This window comes from Colias philodice, chromosome 22, assembly GCF_061535455.1.
Source record: "Colias philodice isolate Cphi_HAF_F1 chromosome 22, ilColPhil1 Martin Lab GWU primary, whole genome shotgun sequence".
NCBI classification, from domain to species: Eukaryota; Metazoa; Arthropoda; class Insecta; order Lepidoptera; family Pieridae; genus Colias; species Colias philodice.
Genome location: NC_143107.1, coordinates 6,356,278 through 6,373,794, shown reverse-complemented (window position 1 = coordinate 6,373,794; position 17,517 = coordinate 6,356,278). Strand labels below are relative to the sequence as shown.

General features: G+C 32.0%; 1 protein-coding gene across 1 annotated transcript; it reads right to left on the bottom strand.

Moving 5' to 3' along the window:
• Positions 1–212: 212 nt before the first annotated feature.
• Positions 213–9,005, bottom strand: LOC149478493 (juvenile hormone epoxide hydrolase-like). Its single transcript, XM_089709342.1, has 7 exons — positions 8,891–9,005; positions 7,128–7,307; positions 5,045–5,293; positions 4,303–4,449; positions 1,964–2,309; positions 1,174–1,405; positions 213–437 (listed from the first exon to the last, which is right to left on the bottom strand). Exons 1-7 carry the CDS (start codon positions 8,954–8,956, stop codon positions 224–226), a joined length of 1,434 nt encoding a protein of 477 aa, XP_089565468.1. The 5' UTR covers positions 8,957–9,005; the 3' UTR covers positions 213–223.
• Positions 9,006–17,517: the final 8,512 nt, after the last annotated feature.

The following is a 17,517-nucleotide window of genomic DNA, read 5'->3' as shown; positions in this document are numbered from 1 at the left end:
AACAGTTTAATTATTTTATAAACCTATGTCATCAATAAAATGAATATTATTTAAACGTAGGTACCTATGTCTACAAAGTTTTCTGTATTGAATCTTTATTTAGATTTATATTTTTATAGACAAAACTATTAAGGATCCTACGTACTCAATTCATCTTTTACCTGGATTTAATTATTTTAATTATTCTTTAAAGGTCTAAAATAAAACACAAATTATCATTCATCTATTTATTTCTCTTTACCTCCAAAAATCTTTTAACCGCTTTAAAAATATCTTTACTAAGTACTTTAGGTTTTTCGAATGCTAAATAATGTCCGCCATCTTGTAAATTAGTTGTTCCTATAAGATTAGGGAATTTCCAACGAAGAACGAAGTCGGGGGAATGAGTTAGTTCATGTTTTGCGCGTAAACCCCATGTGGGGACTTGTGTTGGTATACTGTAAAAGAAAATTAAAACATATTATGTAGTTATGTTTGATATGCAGAAATAACGCAATTTAAGACATGAAGAATGAATACCTATAGGTAAATAAATTATTGTACAACCGTAAAATATTCGTAACATATTATATTCAAGCAAACTTGAAGCCTTTAAAATTTTGAAATACCTGTAGGTATTATCTAAATAGAAGATATATCTCTTTACATGAAGATTTTCCAAAACAAAATTTATCGTACGCTAATTCATCAATGTCAATCCTATTCAAAAGAAAAATAAATTGAAATAATAGGATTAAAGTTAAAAAAGAAACAATAATTGCCTAAATACTAGTTTATGTAATCGAACTAGCTTTCCGCCCGCGACTTCACCCACGTTTTTGAAGAAAAACCCGCATAGCTCCCGTTCCCCTGAAATTTTTGGGATAAAACCTATCCTATGTGTTAATCTAAGTTACCCTCTATATATGTGCTAATTTTCGTTATAATCGGTTCAATAGTTTAGCGTGAAAGAGTAACAAACATACACACTAAATCACTTTTATTATTAACTAGCGGTCCGCCCCGGCTTCGCCCGTGGTACATGTTTACGTTTTCTCTACATAAAAACCATCCTCGTACTTCAAGGAATATAATAAAAAAAGAATTATCGAAATCGGTTCAGCCGTTCTCGAGTTATGCGCTTACCAACACATTTTGCGATTCATTTTTATATATAAAGAATGAATACCATACCTCGCCAATTTTTCTTCTATTTCACTATTCTCCATCATTTCCTTAAAGAATCTCATCGCTGTAGTAATACTTCCCGTGCTCCAATACAACATGACATTATCAATTAAATCCGTTGAATTAAATGCTGGAAGTCCGCCATCTTCTTTATATTTATTTGCTGGGTCGGTAAATAGTAGGATTCTGTCTATTATGTAGGCTGCTAGGCCTAGAGGTGAGTCTTGAAGAGCGATACCTGAAAGAATTTGTATATTAAAAATACATCAAGTTTTATTGTTAGTAATTTATCTTAAGTAGATTCTAAAAAGGATTCTTTGGGCCAAAAGTTAAATTTTTCAATTATCTGTTTACCATTTTTTAAATCATTATTCATCGTTTATTATGAAGATTTTGTCTTGATTATTTTCTAAGTTCTATTGGATCAGTTTTAATCTACTATATAAAAATAAGTCGGGTTTTCCTTCCTGACGCTATAACTCCAGAATGCACGAACCGATTTCCACGGTTTTGCATTCGTTGGAAAGGTCTCGGGCTCCGTGAGGTTTATAGCAAAGAAAAGGTGTCTCTGGTGGCGAAACGAAGTTCGCCGGGTTTGCTAGTGCAGTATAAAACAAAAGATAATGCAGACAATATTTGTATATTGTTAAACAATAATAAATATCAACAAATTCAAATCTTGTGCCTCGAATCTTGCTTCAAAACCCTACCCAGAGCATCTTTATGAATTAAAATAACTATTCAAAATCGTCAAATCTTTCGTCAGAACTCAGAAACCCTACACGTCAAATCTTACCCAAAGTATCCGGCTTCGTCCCTTGTATATGCTTATATCCAAACTCTTCCAAATAATACGCCAATTTATCCGTCAAAGGATACAATCTATCCGCAAATTCCTTGGCCACCATCGTTGGCCATATCGCACCAACCACCCAAACCATACTGGCCGAACCAGAGAAGTTAATGGGATTGTTCGTGTGATAGCCAAGCACTTGGTTTGGGAAGAGAGTGGCCAAATGTGAGCCAATGTTGTGGCCAAAGTCCCCAGCTTGGAGGTAGAATTGTTTTATGCCTATACGCTCCATTAAATTGCGGAGGACTATGGCCATTTGGTAAGCAGTTAGACCTGGTCGTACTGCGCCCTATAAAATAATAATATAATTATGAAGCACTAATCCTGTAAAAATTTTATAAAATAAACAAACAATTTAAAACAATTATTTTAAATTGTTGAGCCAAAATAAATAAATAGAGGAAATAAATAACTAATTTTTAGGTTATAGCGGCAACGGAATCAAATACATCATTTGTGAAATTTTCAGCTTTCTAGTTTTCACGGTTTATGAGATACAACCTGGAGACAGACAGACAGACAGCGGAGGCTTAGTTACAGGGTTCCCGTTTTACCCTTTGGGTACGGAACCCTAAAAACGAATGATAAAGCCCGCATGTTACACACATTATTATTTATTTTATTATAATTATAACTAATAAACAATTAGATCCATATCATAATGCATCCAAATCCAAATTTTCCTAACTAAAGTAAAATTTCTGTAACGACATGTAAATATAAAAATCAATTTATCACCCATATTTTACGTTAATGCGAAAATTATTTGTCGTTCTGAAATAAAATTAATTCCGATGTGCTTGCAATGACAGCTGTCACACACATCAAGCATTACTTTGTGAACTACAACTTTTCTGAAAATATTCATAAATCTTTCCATAATTATTCTTATTTGCGTGAAAATAAGCTTTGATATTACTATTTAGATGTATTTTTTGTAGCACTATGCATACACCTGTTTCACTGATCGATTTCTTTAGGGAGAAGTATTTGATGAGCATTCTGCGAGACCAAGACAATTTTTTCCTCATTTCCACTGGGAATCGAACCCAGGACCCCTCCCCCAGGTTCTACGCTCACGCAGTAACCACTATACTAAGGAGGCGGTCCAATTTTGATGTATAAAAACATCTATTAACTACTAGCGGTCCGCCCCGGCTTCGCCCGTGGTACATATATTTTACGTTTTCTCTACATAAAAACCATCCTCGTACTTCAAGGAATATAATAAAAAATGAATTATCGAAATTGGTTCAGCCGTTCTCGAGTTATGCGCTTACCAACACATTTTGCGATTCATTTTTATATATAAGAAGATTTACTAATATTTAAATAATGCTCATACAGTTTTAAAGTACATACTAATATTTGGTTCAGACTTTCCTTAATTTCCTACGCAAATACGTGATATAAATCACATTATTATAATAGTGGACAAAAATCTAGTTTGCTGCAACTTTCAACATTACGAGTATTTACCCAAAATTATATAACACTCTCTGTAAAATTTAAGTAAAGTATGCGACATGCTTTCAGCCATTAATAATTATACTGCTTGTATCATAAATCCGTTACACGTTTTAACTGATTCGCTTACTTCTTTCATATAAAATTAATTGAAATCATTGACTTCGTAATTAAATTAAATTTTACAGCAACTCGTGACACAAACACACACATACCTACAAACAAACACTCATACACATACACAAAAATATACACACAAATAATAGAATACACTGATATCGGTTCAATATAATTGAATAAATCGCGTTTAAAATCAGTCAAAAAGTCTTAAAATTCTAATTGCAAAATACTTGCGTACATACACGAAGATACTTTGATTTCGTTTATTTAATTATGTTTTTCTATATCACGTGTGTGTATTACGGTGTATTTACATCAAACGAGCAAATAATCAATGTAACCCCCATGTCAAATTATTTTAGTGTAAACACGCGTAGAGCATTCTTTCATTGTTCTTAGTGCGTTCGAAAAGATTATATGCAATTTTCTAATACTGAACAACACTAAAAGATCACGAAAGAATGCTTTTGCTATAGCTCTAGCTCTATGTTCGTTTGATGTAAATGCACCGTGACACACGCACACACATTTAATCCGTTTAATATGTAGTTTAAATGCTGTCTTAACTTTCTTTCTTACCTGTTAAAAAAAACACACACACACAAACAATTATTTCATCAAAAATCTTATTAAAAAAAACACACACACAAACACTTCTTTCATCAAAAATCATATTAAAATCTATAATTTCTTACCTGTGAAAAAGCAAATCCAGGTAAGCTAGGTACAATAACTTCAAATACGAAATTATATCCTTCCCTAGGTTTGGTCAATAGAGGAATCACTTCATAGAAATCTTTGATTGAACCAGGGAATCCATGAAGAAGTAGCAGTGGTAAAACCTGTAAAATTATTGATATTTTGCGTATTTTACAGTTAGAAAATAAGCCAATTTTAATTTATACTAATCTTCTATACGAATATTTTGAGATAAAGAGTTTGTTTGTTTTAACGCGCTAGTCTCAGGAACTACTGGTCCGATTTGAAAAATTATTTTATTTCGGTGTTAGATAGCCCATTTATCGAGGAAGGCTATAGGTTATATAATATCATATACATATTATCATCTCATATATCATCTCGCTAAGACCAACAAGAGCGGAGCAATGCGGGTAAAACCGCGGAGCACAGCTAGTAGAATATAATACACAGAAATATAGACTCTACATTAATTATACACTATAAGGTATTTTACATACACTATTACTGCTTTTTTATTATGTAACCTTAAGATTATAAATCTTCTGTATTTAGACTTTATATTACTAAACTATACCAATTTAAAATCTCTTTATCGATACAGTATTGTTTTTAATGTACGAATATTATAAAATAAAAGCATAATATATCAGTATCTAAACCTTGTAATTTGAGAAATTTTATTTACCAGAAGTCAGATAGTATGCATTTTACAATAACAAAAAATGTCATACTCACTTTAAAATTACTTCCAACATTCGGTTTCACATGCACATAATGTATATCCAAGCCTTGTATATTCGTCCTGAAGTGTTCATATTTATTGAAATACCTCACTCTTTCAGGATATTTATATTTAAACTGCCAATGTGCGAAAATTTGGCCAAGAACAAACGAATTAATGCCATAAGAGGCAGAATCTTCGAGGCTTTTTATTCGAGTCGCTCGACGGAACGTCTCGAACTTTCTACGTAGATTCTCTTGCATCTAAAAGGGTGGAATATATCTATACTTATAAAATACTAATCTATAATCTAAATAAGAATTACGGAATCGATTTCAAAAATTCTTTCACCAGTGCGAATAGATCATAATATTATTACGCTACATTTACGTAAAACAAGCAAATGCTAATTCTAACCCAACTATTCAATTCTTTTAGTGTAAATAGACGTAGAACATTCTTTTGCACGCCTCATAAGCGAAGCGTTGAGGTGGGTACTACTGTCACTTCGCGCAAAACATCTGATTTTTCAAACTTAAAATGTCTTTATGTATCATACATTGCACTTGTAAGATAATACATACACAAACATATTAAGAAAAAAAAACACTATTTTTAACATTCATGATATTTTTGATGTCATTTTTGTTATTTAAAACTAGTTAAAAAACAGTTTAAAAAAGTTCTGTCTTGGACGTCCGTGTGTCTGTATGTGCGGAGGATTTTCTTGTTAACACGATAGCGACCGAAATACTTTACTAATCGAGTCTTTTTTTTTCTCTTACGCTTGAGTATGCTCAGGAATAGAACCCTTTCATTTTTGAGGGTCTGATTCGATGTGGTTTAATTGTTATTAAATAAACAAAAATAATAATTAATAAATAATTATTAAAAAAAATTATGAGGCGTGCACTTTTGGATTTTCCAAACTATCTTTGTTCTTACTGCGTTCGAAAAGATTCAATTCAATATTCTAATACTAAACAACACCGAATACGAGTTATCGTTTACACAAAGTATGCTCTAGCTCAAGTTCTAGCTCTATGTTCATTTGATGTAAATGCACTGATAAGTACATGATCCCTGGGTATTAAAGGAAGTTAGGTTTATCAAAAAGTACAAAATGGCATATCTGTGGATGAGACATCATATTATAGTACTGGTTACCTTAATTATGCATTTATTACCGAAAACTTATAATAAATAAATGTCATGTATGCTTGTAATTTGTATCTTAAAAAATATACTCTTTCTTTTTAATATATTTTATTTGGAACGTGTTTTTAATCAACTGAAGAAATCCTTCCATAAGAATTTCCCAATTTATTCTCCGTAAACAGGAAAAGCGATACTAAACATACTAAATCAATACTCTCAACAATAATAATTACAAGGTTCGGACAATTCTTCAACAAGAGTAATTAAATGAAAGTTATAATTGGCAGCCCTTGTATTGTTTACAAGGATGCCTCTCAAATGTTGTTCAAACTTTGAGCTTGTTTTGTTAAACTTTCGGGCATTGTTAGCCATGTTAGGGGAATTTGCCAAGTTATTTTTAGGGTTAAAGATGTGACGGTTTGATATGAAAAAGAGAGTTCTTGTAGGTATAAATATGCTATGAATATTAATAACTATTAGTTTTATTAAAAAATGTATATCTTGCATGAAGGAGTCGAGTTTGGTAAAAGTGATTAATTTGGAAACCCTTATTATTGGGATTAGAATTTACTTTAAATTCAATTTAATAAGTACTTTGCGTTTTTAAGGCCATGTAAAAAATAGATTTCAATTTTATTTTTGTAAAACTTATGTTACATATCGTACCCATACTTATTCGGTACTTGTAAGTTTACAAGAATTACCATTTTACAATTACACAAATAGGGTTATCCTACTGTTATTAATTAATGCACTTATTATTTTTATTTATGTAGGTACCTACCTATTTTTAAGAAACATATTGTATAAAGGTAGTTTTAAAATAATGTTGATATGTATAAACACTTGTGTATCTTTAGTTGAATAACAATTTTTTGAGTTTGTGTGTTTCATTTTAAATTATTGAGTTTGAGTTTGTGTGTGTGTTTTTATACTTACAGCATCAGAGAAAACGACTCTATACTTTCGTATCGAAGTATCCTGGTTAGTAGTATTAGGTCCCCACCAGACATTCAAATCTACTTTTGGTAGCTCCGGTACAGTAGACAGTCTGATATATAGTCGGAAAGATAGCACAGCTAGTAGTATTACTGCTGCAGATACTACTATGAGCCATACCTGAAAGAGTAGAATAATAATTATGTTAATTACAGAACAAATAATTAATAAACTATAGTTTAAAAACTAAAAAACACGCTTTAATAAACTCATGAAATCTAAACTTATATTTTAAAGCTGAAGAGTTTGTTTGTTTAAACGCGCTAATCTCGGGAACTACTGGTCCGATTTGAAAAATTCTTTCGTTGTTAGATAGGTCATTTATCGAGAAAGGCTATAGGCTATATCATCACGCTAAGACCAACAGGAGCAGAGCCAGGCGGGTGAAACCTAAAGATACCACCGATGATTGATAAGTGTACAAAATTGGAAATTAATCAGTCCGTTTAGTTGGAGTCAGTTACATACAAACATACAGGTGAAGAATAGAAGCGTGTTAATAATGAGCTGAAGCCTGAAGCGTATTATTTGGATATGATAAGTTTGGTCATCACATTAACATAGGTGCATGTGACTTGTTTAATTAGACATATGCCATTATAATTAAGCTATTGCATAGCTTCTATCGCGGGCCTTGAGCGCGGGGACCGAATCGAGAAATTCCGTAACGAAAAAACCTCACGCTCCCCACTCCGACGGGCTCGGAGGTGTGGCTTGAAGGCATGCTATGCAATAGCTTTACCGCGGCAGTCCCCGAGTGCCACACATCTTTTTTACTACCTTTTACATAGCAGTTTTTCAAAAATAAATTATTAGAAAGCTCTACGGTAGTCTCTGAGTTTAAGAAATCATTACAGGGTTTTTTATTCAAACTCAATCAGTACAGCGATATTAGCACTTATTCTTCGAAATCACACTTCTCATAAACTAGGCTACTTCTTTGTACTAAAATAAAAAAAATTATTTGTTCATACTTCTATACTATAATATATAATGTGGTATAAGTAAAAAAATAACGTGAACCACATTTGTCATTAAACGATCTGTTAAATCCCCTACAAAGACCCTTCAGTAGGTTAAGGGTCGTCCTAATTTGAGTCTCGTTTAGAACAAAATGGGACAAATTGGTTCGAGCAAAACGCATGTGTGAAATTTCTTTGATTAGAAAGTTGTGTAGTGTTAATTTAATCAGGCTAATTTAGAAGCCCGTTAATATATAAAAATACCTACACATTAAATTATTATTGATCGAACTAAATATTCTAAAAATATCAAAACATATCTTTTACAAGTGTATGTCGTAAACTTTTTGAAAAATATTTTAGTTAAATAATATACAAAAAAAAATCCGTATTCAAATTTCAATCCAAATTTATTGACTGAAACAATTTCCTAAATCTAGACCGTGGGATCTCCTAATTACGATAAGATTATAATATAGATATATACTTGGAAAAACCTATACGATTAGTGTTAATATATTATTCAGTATTTTTATCAAAAATATTGTTGCAATAGAAAATAGAGTTTTATAACTCTATTTTTTATTGATAGAATTTATTTTGCTACATGCTCCCATATAAGTACTAGGTACTTTGTGAATTTAAATTTTTCAGGAAGAAACAAACTGAGTTTTGTTATTAATTAATATTAAATAAATAACCTCTATAAGTACAAAAATGTTATAATGTTAATTTACTCACATTGCTACTCTTTTCCTTTTCCTGTTCCTTTACATTATTATTCACTTTCTTTTTCTTGGGAGCCATTTTAACACCAATATCACGACCACACCATAATAATATTATTTGAACTCGTTTACCTTTACTTATCAGATAAATATTATCACTTCGTACATAATCCTGATTTTTCGTATCTCATACATTACGTGTTCATTTGTAAATAGTTCATTGATTCCAATTTTATTATTATCCGTTAATTCATAGATAATAAATTTCAATCTGTTTCAATTCAAATTAAACCCGTGCGTAATTCGCGCCGCGTTTAAATTTCGAATTGTATTTGCCGCCAGATTGTTATTCTTCTTCTTTTGTTTTTTTTTTCTATTCCAACTACAGAGTGCGTATTACGTAGACAGATTAAGTTGCCACTATAAATTTTAATAGAAATATTTTATTTTATTTGAAACTAATAATTAATAATTATTGGTCTTGTATACCATATAGACTAAAGACTATTTATTAACACAATTTTTAATATATTTTTTAGGATTAGGTAGTATAAAATCACGATTTCTGTAACAAAGTATTGTATAACAAATGTAAAAATGCAAGTAGGTGTTGTTGAAGTCTTACTATGGAAGAAACATGACAATAATGCCATTATACTGTGTTTCAGCGTCTTTCATCTCGAAGTGAGAGGTACTCAGGCTTCAGATGAAACCCGTTTTTAGGTCATTTGTTTCAAGGCATTTCTATGGCGTAGGTACTAGCTTATGAGGTAAATAGAAAGGCTTAGGTATTACATTTAGCGTACTTTGCATGGTGATTTTTATTGTAAATTAATTGGCTGCGTTATATTGTTAGATATTATTTAAGGTTATACAGGGTGTCCCACTATTGGTATACTAAGCGCGAAAGAACTTGTAGTTTTGCATACACTGATCACGTAAAAAACACTTTAAAAAAAAATTACGTCCAAAATTTTTTGCTAAATTTTTCCTGAAAATCCATGTTTTCTTCTCTAGCTTCGCGCAGCCGGCATATACCGCTTCTCTAATATGAGCATTTTATCTATGAAAACATAATCTTAAACGATAGCTCACGTGTTGGTGGCAAAGTTGGGCGGCTCGCTTGTTATGGGTGTACACACAGAGTTTTAAGAATTCATCTATTTGAAAAAAAAATGCGTCTGGAATTTTTTAATTATTTTTTACGTACTCAGCGTATGCAAAACTATAACCTCCTTTGAGCTTAGTATACCAACAGTGGGACACCCTGTATAATGTAGTGTTTATAATTTTGTAAATAGACATTCATTTATGACTGTTTAATAAAGATAAAAAAATAATCTAACAGGTAGGTACCTATTCATTTATAACCAAAGAACAGTAATAGTGTGATGATACAGATTTAAGAATTTTTGCATGTCTATAATATTTTTATGTGTGTTTTCATTTGTAATAAAAAATATTGACTTGTGAATAAAATTAGTTTTGTATTTTAAAACTCATATAAAATAATCAAAGGCAAAAGCTTTTCTGTTAACCTTACCAAGAAGACCATAAAACGCCTATGAACTATCGCTTTCCTATTTTTCTATGCCTTAATAATCCCTTAATAACATTATAATATATACTAAAACCGCTGTGTAAACAATTCTGTAAACCCAAATATAAGTGTTAAATGAAATCCAAATCTACAAACCAATAGAAATAGTAATTGAACGTTCGCAATGTCTTCAAATCCATTGGATCTTCATCCATTATCGAGATTAATGCTAAGAACCGTTGTGTGGGTTAGGTGTGAGATCCACTGCATCAGCTATAATATAAATTTAAAGCCTTAAAGGCAATAGAAGGAAAAAAAATATAAGTTATTGTTACCATGGTGACGGCAGCCTATCTGTAGATTGTAGATAGGTTAAATCTCTATAAATGAAGAAAATGTTTTGTTTTTTTATTATTACAGTTTAGATATAGTTAAGTTTTTAGTTCTAATACGGGTAAATATGTTTTTGTTCCATCAAAATCACTCCAACTGATAACTAACAAAGAGTTTAAAAATCCCAAAAATAAAAACACATTTTACATATAAACACACTTTATTCTTTCAAATAGTTTTAATATTTATTATTTGGTCGTCATTCCTAAACTAATTTTTTTACAAAAAAAAATGTAAACATTACGGATAACGAAACGCTATAAAATATCATCTTTTGGTGGATTCGAACTTTACGCCAACATCAGCGTTATGTAGATTTTTGAATTGAATCAAATGAATACTTAAATATCTTCACAGTGAAACCTTTGTGTTTAGTTTAATATTATTTTATGAATTTGCGCTATACCATAATCACTTGTTATGTTTGAAATGAAATAAAAAAGGGTTTTCTTCCGTTGCAGTTGTTTAATTTTAATCAATACACCACGCTAACCTCGTAACATCTTCCCCCATTCTCCCCGTGGTTGCCTGGCAGAGATCACTGTTTAGTGATTAGCCCGCCATGTGCTACATCTTCCTGGTACCATTTTTTATTTATATTGTTTCTGTTTATTTAATGATTATAGAACAATAAAGCGTAATAAAATAAACAATTACTTAGTTATTTATCCTTAATTCACCTCTAAACAACTTTTAAAATTACACCCAAATATTTAACAACACGAGAAAGCTTCCCTTATCGCGGCATGACATATCGCATTGCAGTTCCGTTTAAAAATGGCCGCGTTTCCGCTGTATTTACGTGTTTACAAAGAGCCCGTTTTTACATTTATTTACGTCACAGCATGTGTTTTTTGTTTGTATTGATGCTTTTGTCTTATTTTCAGTTTTTGTAATAGGATAAGTGGTTGGTCTCGGCATCACGCGTAAACGAGTGGACCGATTTCGATAATTATTTTTTGTTATATTCATTGAAATACGAGGATGGTTCTTATGGAGAGAAAACGTAAGTACCACGGGCGAAGCCGGGGCGGACCGCTAGTAAAAGAAATTGTTAGAACCACAACCAGTAAGAAGTTACTAAATACTAATATTAGGTAGGTTATGACTTATGAGCCTATAATCTATATAGATAGGTTAGAATGAATAGCAGAGCCAAGGAAAGCAGTAAAACTTAAAAAGCCATTAATACACAATACAATACCAGGTAAAATAATAAATTAAAAGAACGGTAAATACAATAAAATGAACCCTAATATATACGCGATTCGCATGACCTATTTACCGTACATAATTTTCATGTAGAATTTGAGGACATATCTCGCTGTGGCCAGAAATAATTATGTGTGGAATTCAACCAGACAATATAACATGGAATTTGAACATTGGATGAGGTGGATGAAAATACAATTAATACAGCGTTATAATTATGGTAAATTATCACTTATATTTGCTAGTCTTAATGACTATTCTTAAATACTTAAAAGTTAACATAAATAAAAAGAATTGAAAAGATTATGAAAATGCTTTGAGAATTGAAAACCTTTTCAGAATTTACATCGTCCAATATTTTATGGATGTAGGTTCTATCGGGGTACATAATATATCTGAAACCTATTTCTTAGTCTAATCCTTGAAGTATGTATTCTAATTATCGACAATATAAGAAATTTGAACAAGTATTATTATAATATGTAGTTGTATATTCTAATATAATACGAGATATTGTCTGTGACTAGCTGTGCCCCGCGGTTAAACCCACTCCTGTATTGCTCCACTCCTGTTGCTCTTAGCGCGATGATATACCTAACCTATAGCCTTCCTCGATAAATGGGATATCTTAACACAGAATAATTTTTCAAATCGGAGTAGTAGTACCTAGTTCCTGACATTAGCGCGTTCAAACAAACAAACAAACTCTTCAGCTTTAGAATATTATGTTTAGATAGATTTGAGTTTGAGTATAGGTACATAATATATGTATTAAGAAACACTTCCCACCAAAACTTCAACAAAAAGCCGTCTATTTATACAAATTTACCAACTTTATGGCACATTCGTATTTCCACGCTCGTCGTCAACAAAATGTCTGCATATGACGTCACAAATTGTCCGCTATTCAGTTGCGAAATTACGAGCGTCGACGCCGAACTAATTTCAACGGAATATTATTCGGATAAAATTTGCCAAATTGAACCATTTTGGGCCTATGTTATTTGTGAAATTGCTGGATTTAAGTTGGTTAATGTATTAATTCTGTTTTATTGTGACGCTTGCAATTAAACTGATTAAGGTTCTAATATATCCGAGATAAATCTTAAAAACCTTATGCCCTATACACTATACAGCCCTTGTTAACTTTAACTTTTACTTTAACCATAACTTCAACTAGGTATACCCTGTAACTGTAACTTTAATTGTAGTTTTGACTTTCTGTAATTTTAAATTTAACGTAAACTTTGACTTGAACTTTAACTGTTACTTTAACTCTGGTTGATTAATATGTTTACATAATATAAACATCCAAATTCAATGCAAAATATATGATAGAATAGGAAATAACGTTAGATACCTATAATTTAAATGCATTTTCGCTATTATTTATAACTAGTGGTCCGCCCCGGCTTTGCCCGTGGTACATATTTCGCAATAAAAGGTAGCCTATGTCCTTTCTTGGGTATCAAAATATCTCCATACCAAATTTCATGCATATTGGTTCAGTAGTTTAGGCGTGATGGAGTAACAGACAGACAGACAGAGTTACTTTCGCATTTATAATAATTAGTATGGATTAACATCTAAAGGAAATCAGATTCGCAGAATCTTGTAAAAAATCGCCGAACGAGAAAGCCTTCCTCAAGAATCACTCTATTTATTTAAAAAAACGTATCCAAATACGTTGCGTAGTTTTAAAGATTTAAACATACATAAAGGAATAGACAGCTACAGCGACTGTTTCATACTATGTAGGTTTGTACATGTATGTTTTTTTTTCAAGTTTTGAAATCTTGCCTAAGATAAGTAAGTACCCAACCCGAGGCAATGTACTTACTCCAACTACCACATGTCTGCAATCGCGTGATAACTCAAAAAACGCAATAATGACGCAGTCGTATCGAAGCACACACTTCGAAAAGTTGACTATTGATAAATTTTAATTGGAGGGTGCATTGCAACCACTAATGATGTTATGGGATAATGATCCCATCGAGTGGTATTGATTGCGTGTTGTATGGATTAAGCGCCATTTGCACGACCTATTTTGTCGCGTGATATTTTAAATTTTCGCCCGCAAAGTCAAAGGAACCGCATAATATTGACTGACCAGTTAGCCTAGTTGGTTTGACCCTGCCTTGCCAGAGGTGGTGGGTTCGTTTCACACCCGGGGCAAATATCTGTGTGATGAACATAGATGGTTGCTCTGTGTCTGGGTGTTAATAATTATCTAAAAAAGTATTTATTTAATATTTTATATGTATGTTTATCAGCCACCTGGTTTCCATTATCCAAGCGAAAGCTTAGTATGGGATCAGATCGTGCCGTGTGTGAAAATTGTCCAAAAACCAAAAAATAAATAATAAATTCTCGTCTCTATCCACTTACCTTATTTAAAAACTATATTGAAGCTATATTCGTATCAAGTTTCATTCAAATCGGTTTAGTTATCACTCAGGCACAACAGTCATGAAGGAGGTACAGACAGACAGCTTGCCCGCAGAAAGTTCCTGTTCCTACTCTGTTCTATAAAAAACCTGAAAAACCTTTTATATCGATTCAATTAAGAAAAATATATAGATAAAGACAGATATTATGCCGCAGTAAAGTATTGCTTTATATAGGTAAAATGAAAAACAAATGTAGAACAAAAATTGACTTTGATGGAACCAAGGATGGAACCTTTAAATGGTGTTATTAAGTACAAATAGTCATACCATTGATTTGAAAAACAAAAAGAATTACATGCGGAAACTCTTACATTTTTCTGCCAATCAAACCTCTTTTCAACCCTACGCTTGTCTCAAACTTCAAAGCTCATAAGCCTTTCTAAAAGAACAAAGTAAAAGAGTTACTATTAATATTAAACATGTGGTTGAGTTTCCCGTAAAGTTTTAGCGCGTGTAGTAATTAAGGAACTTAGTCAGCCCCAACTTCCTTGTTCTGTTTCTCTGTAATAAATATACCTATAGCTAATAGGGGTATTGAAATAATGCAACAGTATGCTATTGTACAAATATGTTCATTCGTTTATAAGTATTGAGACACAAAATTAAATATTAAAAAAGAGCGCGTGTGCCGAGCCGAGCACACGTGTCAGCGAGAAACTTCTTTGACAAGATTCAAAGATGCCAAAATCGTTGCCTTACTCCATGAAATGACGGATACCGATATTGCCATGACGCGACTTGAAATTTTACTCTTAACGCACCAAAAAACGTTTCACTTCAAAAATTCTCTCAAGTCACAAATTAATTCAAATTTACCTTTATTAAAAACATATTTTTATCGATAAATTTAGATAAAGCTTATAATTATCATTGTACTAGCGTTTCACTACCGAATTGACTAATTTTAACGTGATATTTTATATCAATAAAAATCCATACAATAATGTTAAATCATGTTGTTGATCCTTAAATTATCAAATCATGAATCAAACATGATTTCAAACATTCGAATCAAAAAAATATTTTAAATTTCACGTTAATTATAAAGCAGAAAACGCAAACTATAAAATGAAATTCGTATAAACCTTCATAAATCATGTACTAAAAGCCAAAAGGTTATTTTTATATATTCGCGATTTACCTTACCCAGCTTTAATTAAGGCGGTGTAGGCATTGAGATAATATTACTACGTATGGAGGAGACACCACGAACAAAATCTGTGCGCCATTTTTTTGCTCTAACTAAGTTTTAAAAATGATTATTTAGTTAGGTACTTAACGATGAAAGTTATTCCTTTGCACTTTTCCGTATTATTTGTATTATTTGTGCAATATCGTAACACACACGAAGGCATGTTTGATGCGTTTCACTTTAAAACCATTAAAAAATACCGCTCAACATACGTCACATGACGTATGTTGAGTGGAACATATAAGTGATGTAGGCGGTGTCGTCTCCTATTAATATTATCTCAATGGGTGTAGGGCGAATTTCTTACAAACTTGAAACCAAGGCGTTCGTGTAAACTCATTTAGATTATTACTAAAAGTAATTGGATTACTTTACTCCAGTTAGAGACACGTGCCATGTTTGGGCGGCTACGAAAAGGAAAATACAAAAATATATTTTGAGAAAAAAGCGTTTTTAAACGGAAATAACAAAAAGAGAAAAAAGGCTTTTTTTTTGTTGTGTGCAAACGCTTTTTAGAGTTATTCAAGTAGATTGGATATATCTGCTCCAAGCACAAACAGTTTCTGAGAAAATCATTAGAATTAAAATGTTTCTAATATCTACAAAAACCTATGTAAACAAAAGGCAATTAAAATAATAGACATTAGTGTCTATTATTCGAAACAATTTACAAAAAAAATTGGTTGTCTGTAAAGTCGGTTTACTGACGATAGTTGAACGTGACAACGGCCGATTGTGCTTCTTTGTCGCTCGTTCCGCGCTCTCGCTTGCACTTCAAGCTTTACATGGAACGCCTCAGAGCGAGGTAACGCCGCATGAGTCATTTTTTGTGCGTGCAGCCGGCTCTATCAATTATAAGACGTTGTCACGTCAAAAATATAAAAAACAATAAAGCTAAAAGCACCGATATCGAAGTTATTGGATCTGACATTATCCATCAAATGTTTAGATGTTAATATATGGAAAAGTGGAAAAGTACGGAATATGAATTATTATAATATCTGTCAGTCAGCGATCGAGGCTAGCTGCTGGAAAATATTTTACGTAAAAAAGCAATTTCAACCTAAACCAGGGTAAATAAGGCTGTGTTTATGGAAATCAAAATTTAATATTTTATTTTATTATTTACTTGATACTTTATTGTACATAAATACCAAGCATAGAATAACGAAATACAATAATAAAAAAAATCTGTATTAATTTTTAGAAAATAGTGCGAAAATTTTCTGTGAAAGTTTAGTTATGAATTACAATATTTTTGTCTCTACACCATGGACATTGATAAATTGAAAGAAAATATATTTTTCCGTTTGTTGCTCCGCTCCTGTGTGTCTTAGCGTGATGATAATATAACTCCTTGCCTCTTGCCAATTGCCTCTTGCCGCTTGCTGCTTGCCGCTTACCGCTTGCCGCTTACCGCTTGCCGCTTACCACTTACTGCTAACCACTTACCGCTCACCGCTTAACACTCACCGCTTACCACTTACCGCCGCATTTTTTGACATCTTGCTGTAACATGTTGTAGCATATAAATATTAAAAAAAAAATTATGTTTTTAGCAAATAAACATTATATTACATATTTTTATTTTTACCGCTTTCCGCTACTGCTCGTGAACAGCCGCACCCGAATCTCTTATTACTCTAAGATTGGAGCTTCGTTAGAATTAATGATATTCAAGAAGTTGGTCGGTTTCAACTGAAACTTTGTAATTTATTGCCAAACAAAGACGCGAGGCGAATACTGATTTCACTAGGATAATGTTACGGTTAGTTACAATGTGATTAAAAATTATTATTTTGGAACTTTTGTGAAGGCACGTTACATATTCATAGACTAGCTATTACAAT